We start from the raw sequence: 10323 nt of genomic DNA, 5'->3' as shown, positions 1-10323 counted from the left end.
TTATTCTTACCAGAGGTCCTTGTCTGCCCCCGTGAGGATCCACAGAATCGGTGAGTCCCTCCAGAGAATTCTCCGGGGCCAGCCAAGGGAGTCGCCGACTCAGGTGTTCCTGCAGCCAGACAGAGATTGTCCCATCTGAGTTGCCAAAACTGATACCAAAATGTTGGCAAGAAAACCCTCTAACACTTAGTTTGAAGTTTTAGAAGGCAGGCATTCTTTATTGCAGTGCTGGGCAGCACTGGGGATTGCTCCACCATGAGTGCTCCAACGGGTTAGTAAAGCACATCAGTTCATATACAGAAAAATCATACATATTTATCAGATTTCCTGGAAAGGGCAGTCTTATGGTGATGAGTTCCCGGAATTCATTTACATAGTCCAAGCATGCGCAGTAAAATTAGGGTTGGGGTCTTTTCACCCTCAGGTGGTCGTCCATAGTCTTCCTCATGCTGTCTGCTAGTTGAACTTTGGGCTTCCTTTGTCCATATATAGTCATTGAATTAGCTCATCAGTCTTTCGGCCTCGGAATGGTACAAGGGGGTCAGTTTAAACCAGTTCTTTGGTGCTTATCTCGGCCCAAATGTCCTGACTTCCTTTTATCAGGAAGCCTAATGAGCTTGCTCAAGGTCTGTTTAATCTTGTCAGGCAAGAAGTTACATGTTTAAGGTCTTAGCCAGTGATTGTCAGATATTTAACCCTTTCAATACTAGATCTTACCTAGTTTTGTTACTTTGTACATTACAGTATACAGAGGTTTGGGATTAATCAATGAAGTCATGAAGTATTTAGGGAAGATCGCTGTTACTTATGTTTCCATTGCACTTTTGCAGTATTCCTATTCTTCTTACTGCCTATCCATTCCTCAAAGTCCTATCCCACCAAAGATATGTCCCCAATGACACACCATAATGGAACTCTGTAAGAGTTATAACAGAGTGGAAATGTTCTCAGTGTTTGGTGGAATTAATTCCAATGCACAGCATTCTATTCTGGATACACATATTTAGGTCTCACTTTGCAATTATGCTCGTTTTCCACTGAAGTCAGGATTTATAGCATTTTGAAAAGAAAGACAAGTGTTTCCATTTTAAGGGTTTTTTTAATCACTGGTAATGAAACTGGCTGGACTTTCTCAGCTTCCAAGAAGGTTAGAGTGGGTCTTATAGAAGCAGAAACCACTGTCATCTGTTTGTAAGTGCATGAATGTTTGGGAGTAATGTGGTTGTTCTTCTAGCATATAGCTGCTAGTTTCTGAATGAGACAAACTTCCTAACAGCAGCTCTCTCCTGAGTAATGGAAAAGCCTAGAGGACAAAGTCCATTGAAACAGTAGTCATTTGTCAGAAGTTTGACTGTAGCATTGATAACAGCAACCTGCAAGTTACCTAGATAGGGCTTTCTTTGAATCAAAATTGCCTTGATGCCTCTTAAATGTTGAGTTTTAGGCTGCAGTAATTATGGAATTTCTGGAAATCATTGAGTCGTGATAGGAAGCTTGGTGTTAATATATTTTCAGAATTCACTGAATGGCATTTCTATAAAAACAAAACAAAAAAACTCCCCAAACCAACCAAACAGGGAAAAACAAAACAAAACAAACCCCTGCCTCTTTCCTTCTCCTTTCCTTGTTTTTCTTGCAGAATTTTCTAATGCAAAAGATCATTTCTGAACCATGGAGGTGCTGCAGTGTGATGGCTGTGATTTCCGAGCTCCATCCTATGAAGACCTAAAAGCTCACATTCAGGATGTTCATACTGCTTTTCTGCAGCCAACAGATGTCTCTGAGGAAAACCCTAGCCAGCCAAGGTCTGGCTCCATGAATGCTAGCAACCAGACTGAGATTGAATTTTCTTCTGTAAAGGATGAATTTACAATTGCAGATGAAATAGCAGGTAAACCTCAACCCTAAGCCCCATCTCACATGTGACTTATTTCAGTGCATTTTAATTGGTATGTTTCAGTGTGATTTTTAAAAACTATCTTTATCACTATGGTAGTGAAGTGAATGACGTTTAGTTACAGACATTTTTTCTGTAAATGCAAACATGTGTGGATTTTTTTGTCTTGCTATTTTTCACATGCTTCTTCATATTGCCTCTTTTCCTTGCTTTACACCACCATGAGCTCTAGAAGAGTTTTGGACTTATTAGTGTACCTTTTTATTTCAAGAAGCTTATTTTGGAAATTGTCTATCCCAAATTATGTACCATCTGTTAGTTTTCTGACCATTCTCATATGCACAGGTCTAATCATAAATAATTGATGGAATTCCGGTGTTATTAATGTGTTCAAGATGTGTGTGTATCCATATGCTTACAGGATAGATGGGGGGGGACTGTCTAATTTTACTTATTTACATATTTATTTTTAATTCTTATTGTAGGGCAAAATACAACTCAGATGGGGACTGGAAGTTATTATAGCCAGAGCCAAAGTTTTTATGGTCAACATATGGCTCCAAATCCTAAACCAACCAAGTTTTTCCAGTGCAAATTCTGTGTGCGTTACTTCCGATCTAAAAACCTCCTCTTAGAGCACACTCGCAAGGTTCATGGAGCAGAAGTTGGGGGGACCTCAGTAGGGTCACGCACTGCTGGATCCTTAAATTACAACATCCTGATGCACGAGGGGTTTGGCAAAGTTTTCTCTTGCCAGTTCTGCACCTACAAATCACCAAGGCGCGCAAGGATTATTAAACACCAGAAAATGTATCACAAAAACAATCTGAAGGAGAGTTTAACTCCTACTGCTACCTCTGTTGTATCTGAATTGGCATCTGCCTCTGTGCCAGTGCAGGAACCCTGCAAGGAATTGCCTGCAGAGGTGGTAGAACGGAGCATTTTGGAGTCCATGGTCAAGCCTCTAACAAAGTCCAGAGGCAACTTTTGCTGTGAATGGTGCAGTTACCAGACACCTCGAAGGGAGCGCTGGTGTGACCATATGATGAAGAAGCACCGCAGCATGGTAAAAATACTGTCAAATTTGAGGCAGGAACAAGACAGAACCAGTGCGCCTGATATGCAGAGTAAGAGTGCCCAGAATGCCTCCCCAAACTCTAATTATATCTCTATGAATATGACAGGACATGATATGTTGAATGCTGATGTCTCAAACTTCAGAAGCTCTACGGGCAGTTCCCTTATCAGGCCTGACTCTTCTATATCCTCTAAGTTTTCTTCTGTGTCTTATCCTCAAATGAAGTCTAAATTACCTCACAACTCGGGCATAGTTAATTTGTCTGACAGATCCCGCTATGGAGTTGCTGACATGACAAATTCTTCTGCTGACTTGGAAACAAACAGTATGCTAAATAACTCCAGCTCAGACGAAGAGCTAAATGAAGTGGACAGCGAGAATGGCTTGAACTCTGTGGACCACCAGACTTCAGGAATATCTGCAGAGCAACTGATGGGATCTGATGGCAACAAACTGTTGGAAACGAAAGGGATTCCCTTTAGAAGATACATGAACAGGTTCCAATGTCCTTTTTGCCCTTTCCTCACAATGCACCGCCGAAGCATCTCCCGTCACATTGAGAATATCCACCTGTCTGGGAAGACAACTGTATACAAATGTGATGAATGCCCTTTTACCTGTAAGAGTTCATTAAAGCTTGGAGCTCATAGGCAATGTCATGCAGGTACAACATCAGACTGGGACACTGTGAATTCTGAGAGCGAAAACATTGTCTCCTCTTTGAATGACAACACGATTTCTTATGAAAGTGGAAATACAAATGGAGGGAAGTCAGCTGGGATGATGGAAACAGTGCAGCAGCAACAGCAGCAGTTGCCTCAACCCCATTCACAGCATCCTTATAGGTGCACAATGTGTAACTATTCTACCACTACTTTGAAAGGCCTCAGAGTTCATCAGCAGCACAAGCACTCATTTTGTGACAACTTACCAAAATATGATGGACTGCCATCCAACATGCCACAAGAGAGTGAGGCAGATGCTCTCACCTCTGTCAGCACAGTGAAGAAAAGCCAGACCTCAATTCTTGGTCTTTCGTCTAAAAATAACTTTGTTGCTAAGGTCACTCGGAAGGTGTCAAATGACTGCCCTTTGGATCTCTCACCAGTGAAGAAAAGAACTAGAATTGATGAAATAGCAAGCAACCTGCAGAGCAAAATAAACCAAAACAAACAGCAAGAAGATGCTGTGATTAATGTAGAGGATGATGAGGAAGAGGAGGAAGACGAGGTGGAGATAGAAGTGGAATTAGACAGAGAAGAACAAACAGAACCAATGGTGGAGGTTTCTAGTTCTTATGCACCCCAGCAAATGTGGGGGAGAGAGACTAATGATTCTCAGAAGGATACAAACTTGCATCATGATTATAATTCCACCAATGGAGCAGAGATCGAGCTTACTTTATCTGAAGATGAGGAAGATTATTTTTCTTCCATTAACATGAAAGATCAACAGAGCCCTAATGCCCCTGTTCTGGGAAGCCAGCCAAATATGTATGGCCCTGATCAGAACAATGAAAATGTGGAGATTAATGACTCTGGTAGGCTTTACTATTGTAAACACTGTGATTTTAGCAACAAATCTGCCAGGAGTGTTAGCACCCATTACCAACGGATGCACCCCTACATAAAATTCAGCTTTAGGTATATCTTGGATCCCAATGATCACAGTGCAGTATACAGATGCCTTGAGTGTTATATCGACTATACGAACTTTGAAGACCTGCAGCAACACTATGGAGAGCATCACCCTGAAGCTATGAATGTATTGAACTCTGATCACTCGGATCTTATCTACCGCTGTCGCTTCTGTTCTTACACTAGCCCAAATGTTAGAAGCCTGATGCCACATTACCAAAGAATGCATCCAACAGTGAAAATTAACAATGCAATGATATTTTCAAGCTATGTTGTTGAGCAGCAAGAGGGGCTAAACACAGAGTCCCAGACACTGAGAGAGATCTTGAATTCTGCTCCAAAAACTATGTCAACCTCCACCCCTGTGGCTCATGGGACTACTATGTCAGCAAGTTTTAACAAAAGTGCCACAAAGAGTTTTAGTCCTCAATGTGAAAATCAGAAGGCACCTTCGGTCAATTCTCTGGTTGTTTATGACTGTGATGTGTGCTCATTTGCAAGCCCTAACATGCATTCAGTTCTGGTGCATTACCAGAAAAAACACCCTGAAGAAAAAGCATCATATTTCAGAATTCAGAAGACCATGCATATAGCTTCTGTTGACAGGGGCTCTGCCTTGGCTCAAATGTCTTTTGAGATGGGGATGTCTGTCTCCTCAAAACTGTCCAACTTGGCTTCTCAACCAACACCTCCCCCACCACTGCCCCCAGACCTTGCTCCTGAACTCTACTATTGCAAACACTGTTCATACAGCAACCGTTCAGTTGTGGGAGTGCTTGTCCACTACCAGAAAAGGCATCCAGAAATAAAGGTCACTGCCAAGTACATCAGGCAGGCACCCCCTACTGCAGCAATGATGAAGGCTGGTGAGCTGCCACCTGGGATTCAGAAACTGCCAGTGTCAGTGCAGCAGTTGAGCCGGGGCAGTTCCGAGTGCTCCGTGAATCCCCTTGAGAATGAAATGTTCTTCTGCCAGCACTGCGATTATGGAAACCGGACCGTGAAAGGTGTGCTCATTCATTATCAAAAGAAGCATCGTGATTTCAAAGCCAATGCAGATGTGATTAGGCAGCATACAGCCACCATTAGAAGCCTTTGTGATCACAACCAGAAGAAATCATCTGGCAGCCTGCCTGCTCACACCTCCAGAACTGAACAGAACAAGACAAAGCCGAGAGCCCTCAAATGTAGGCAGTGTAGCTACACATCGCCTTATTTCTATGCGTTGAGGAAGCATATTAAGAAAGACCACCCGAATCTGAAGGCCACGGTCACGTCCATTCTAAGATGGGCATTTTTGGATGGCTTGATAGAAGCTGGTTATCACTGTGAATGGTGCATTTATTCACATATGGAACCAAATGGTTTGCTTGTGCATTACCAAAGGAGACATCCTGAACATTATGTTGACTATACATATATGGCAGCTAAACTCTGGGCAGGTCCGGATCCTTCCCCTCCTACCCTAGTGATGCCAACAGAGGCAAAGACCTATAAATGCAGAGACTGCATTTTTGAAGCATCTTCCATTTGGGATATTACTAATCACTACCAGGCTTTTCACCCTTGGGCTATGAATGGGGATGAATCTGTATTGTTAGATATCATTAAGGAGAAAGATGCTACTGAGAAAATTGGCACACAGCTTAATGAAGTTAGGGCCAGGATTAATTCTGAAAACCAGGTAGCATCACAGATGGACCAGGATGTGGAGGACCCCAGCCTTTCCCAGGAAAAAACTATTCAGCTGGCTTCTGCAAACCCTTCCATCTCCTTCACTCCATATCAGTGTACAGTTTGCCAGTCTGAGTACAATAACTTGCATGGCCTCCTGACACATTATGGCAAAAAGCATCCTGGCATGAAAGTGAAAGCTGCTGACTTTGCACAGGACATAGACATTAACCCAGGGGCTGTGTACAAGTGCAGACATTGCCCATACATTAACACTCGCATTCATGGTGTCCTCACACATTACCAGAAACGGCACCCATCAGTAAAGGTCACTGCTGAAGACTTTGTGCATGATGTAGAACAGTCAAAAGACATTGCCCAGAATGACATGGAAGAGACGAGTAGGATTTTCAAGCAAGGTTATGGTGCATACCGGTGCAAACTATGCCCTTACACCCATGGCACACTAGAGAAGCTCAAAATTCACTATGAGAAATATCATAATCAGCCTGAATTTGATGTTTTTGCTCAGTCACTGCCAAATGTGTCTGCCTCAGTGGAGCCAGACATGGTAGCTGAAATCAAGGCCTCCCCAGAAATTGCTGATGATGGTGTTGGAGAAGTCTCTATCTCAGCACCTCATTTCCCCAGTTCTCACTTATTGTCTCACACAGTGTTCCGGTGTCAACTCTGCAAATACTTCTGTTCTACCCGGAAGGGGATAGCCAGGCACTACCGCATCAAACATAATAACGTTCGGGCACAACCAGAAGGCAAGAACAACCTCTTCAAGTGTGCTTTGTGTTCCTACACCAACCCTATCCGCAAAGGGCTTGCAGCACACTACCAGAAAAGGCATGACATTGATGCTTACTACACTCATTGTTTAGCAGCCTCCAGGACAGTAAGCGACAAACCCAATAAAGTGATCATTCCATCTCCTCCCAAAGATGACACTCCTCAGTTAAGTGAGGAGCTGAGGAGGGCTGTGGAAAAGAAGAAATGCTCGCTTTGTTCCTTTCAATCGTTTAGCAAAAAAGGTATTGTGTCCCACTACATGAAGCGTCACCCTGGTGTTTTCCCTAAGAAGCAGCATGCGAGCAAGCTGGGGGGTTACTTTACTGCTGTGTATGCTGATGAACATGAAAAGTCAACTCCAGCTGAGGAAAGGAATGACTTTGAAAAGCCTGAGGTGGAGAGCGAGGCTCAGGAAACTGAGTGGCTTCCCTTCAGATGCATAAAATGTTTCAAGCTGTCCTTCAGCACAGCAGAGCTGCTGTGCATGCATTACACTGATCACCACAGCAAGGATTTGAAGAGAGACTTTACCATACTGGGAAGTGGCACCTGCTCTCATAATGCTGTCTACCAGTGCAAGCACTGTGATACTAAATTGCATAGCACAGCAGAGCTGACCTCACACTTGAATCGTCACAATGAGGAATTCCAGAAGCGTGCCAAACGTCAGGAGAGGAGGAAACAGCTTTTGAGCAAGCAGAAATATGCAGATGGTACTTTTACAGATTTCAAACAAGAGAGGGTAAGGGTCTGTGTGTCTGGTCTCCTCTGCTTCCTCTCCCCAGGGAGAAAAACAAACCAAAAGCTGTTCTTCTGTATCCCAAGAGGCTCCTTATTGCTAATACCCACCTGCATGTTCTCTTTGACAGCCAAATGAACGCAGGTTAATGAGTAACTCAGCATGTCAATGGGCTCTATAAGTCGGTTACATACTCTGCTTTAATTTCCTTCATTCTCTACCTATTCCTAGGCTCCATGGGAAGCTCTGCTTCTTCCAACTGTTTCCTTCAGGATTTTCCCTATCTTTCTTCCTTCCTCCCACCCTTATGGATGGCTATCTGTACCTGACATTTATTCTTATATTGCAAGGGTGCTGTTTGCTTTCTCATAGATTCTTTAGCAAATGTCCCATTCTACTGCTCATCAACGTACCTTGAAATAACACACCAATTTCCTTCCCAAGCTTATCTATTTCAGTACATTTTCTGATAAAGAATCTGATGCTTATGTGCATCTATCCAATAACTTCAAGCTTTGGGTAAGTGTTCCTGTGAACAGAAGACCAAATTCTGCTACTCTTTTCTGTACCCTTCTCCTCATCTGGAGTAACTACTTGCTGTAGAAAAGCATATAATTGGGCAGGGGGGGAACCATGAAGGAGCATGGCTTGGTCTTGTAAGTTAAAAATGAACAGTCTTATAGGGGACTACTATTATGCAGAAACTCAAGGTTTTTCCTGTGCACATCCTGTCCACCTATTTTGAGGGCTTTAATACAAGTCAGTGCAAATTGAGGCTGAAGTTTTGCACAATAGCACGTTGTAGTGGGTTGACCTTGGCTGGACACCAGGTGCCCTCCGAGCCGCTCTATTACTCCCCCCCTCAGCAGGACGGGGGGGGAAGAAAATAAGATGGAAAAAACCTCATGGTCAAGATAAAGGCAGTTTAATAAAGCAAAAGCAAAGGCCACGTGCAGAAACAAAGGAAAACAAAGGATTTATTCTCTACTTCCCATCAGCAGGTGATGTCCAGACACTTCCCAGGAAGTAGGGCTTCAGTACATGTAGCAGTTGCCCCAGAAGACAAACGTCGTAATAATGAATCCCCCCCCCCCCCCTTCCCTTCTCTTAGCTTTTATTGCTGAGCTGACATCATATGGTATGGAATATCCCTTTGGTCAGTTTGGGTCAGCTGTCCTGGCTCTCTGTCCCCTCCTGAGATCTTGCCCACCCCCAGCCGGGGGGAGGGGGCATGTTGTAGGAGAGAGCCTTGATGCTGTGCCAGCACTGCCAGCCGGTAGCCAAAACACTGGTGTGTTATCAACACCTTTCTAGCTAACAATACAAAGCACAGCACTGAGGGCTGCTATGGAGAAAATTAACTCCATCTCAGCCAGACCCACGCATGTGTACACTAAATGCAATTTTGCTTAAGGTGCAAAATCTGGTCTGGGTATATTCCTAAAAGTGAGATATCAGAAGAATATTTCAGTATTACATTAGTATAACTGATTAATACTCATGTGCTTGAATAGGCTTTTGGACATTTGGAAGATGCTTCAAAACTTAAGGAGAGGAAAGTAGTTGGCTACAAATGTAAATTTTGTGTGGAAGTTCATCCAACGCTTCGAGCCATCTGTAATCATCTGCGTAAGCATGTCCAGTATGGGAATGTTTCTTCTGTGTCAGCTACAGTAAAGGTGAGAATTCTGTGAACTGACAGCATTTTTTGTTTGATATTAAGGCCTAACTGAAAGCCCGTAGAGGGCTCCCATGGAGTCAAATGGATTTTGGATTGAATATTCTGAACAGTTAAGCATGACATTCTAATCTAATTCTTCAGGTTTCTGCAGCACATTTTGTTTATTTTAAGATGTTTTGACTTTCTTCTGCTCTTCATCTGGGGCACAAAAAATATTTAATTCTCATTTCTTAATTTGCCACAAAGGAATTGATATCACGGATGACTGAAAGGCTTGATTTATGAGCAGGAGCTTCTCCCTCAGCTGTTCTGGGCTACTTTTCTGCTTTCTTAGACCCTTGAAGTGTGGGGTTTCTTTCTTTTTTTTTTTTTCTCCAACCCATATGCAAAAGTGAAATTATAGTGCTGCAAATACATATTCAAATAGCCAGCTGAGCCAGGGGTCCAATTCAAGTGGTTAATTGTAAATGTGCTGCTGTTTCCTCCCTATGCAAGTGGAGACCATCTAGAATGTCTCTGAGGACTGGCTGTGCTCCAGAGGCAGCTTTACAGGATATCAGCAGGGGGAGTTCACATGCAGTAAGGTTGCAGGAACTGGTTATGCAGTTCTCCTTTTCTTGCTGCAGTGAGTACTCAGCAAAATCTCTGCAGTCCTCAGAATGTGACCTAAAGTGTGCCTATTTCATAACATCAACTGTGTGCTGTGTAAAGTATCTGAGTCCTTCAGAGTCTAAACACTTTCATCGTCCTTCCACTGACCTTCCTTTAGTTTATCCAATACTACTGACAGAATGGGATGCTTCCCTTCTATCAAAGCTC

General features: G+C 43.1%; 1 protein-coding gene across 1 annotated transcript in view; it reads left to right on the top strand.

The window, feature by feature from the left end:
• Positions 1-1671: 1671 nt before the first annotated feature.
• Positions 1672-10323, top strand: part of LOC104617192 (zinc finger protein 462-like) — a gene marked incomplete at its 3' end in the record, with an annotated part of 9365 nt that continues 713 nt past the window's right edge. The window contains exons 1-3 of the mRNA XM_010282439.1: positions 1672-1891; positions 2383-7826; positions 9338-9502. Coding sequence (XP_010280741.1) covers positions 1672-1891; positions 2383-7826; positions 9338-9502 — 5829 coding nt within the window. The remainder of the gene's footprint in view (positions 1892-2382; positions 7827-9337; positions 9503-10323) is intronic.

This window comes from Phaethon lepturus, unplaced genomic scaffold (genome assembly GCF_000687285.1).
Source record: "Phaethon lepturus isolate BGI_N335 unplaced genomic scaffold, ASM68728v1 scaffold23292, whole genome shotgun sequence".
NCBI lineage: Eukaryota > Metazoa > Chordata > Aves > Phaethontiformes > Phaethontidae > Phaethon > Phaethon lepturus.
Note: the sequence above shows the minus strand (reverse complement) of the source record. Positions and strands in the feature narration are given on the sequence as shown.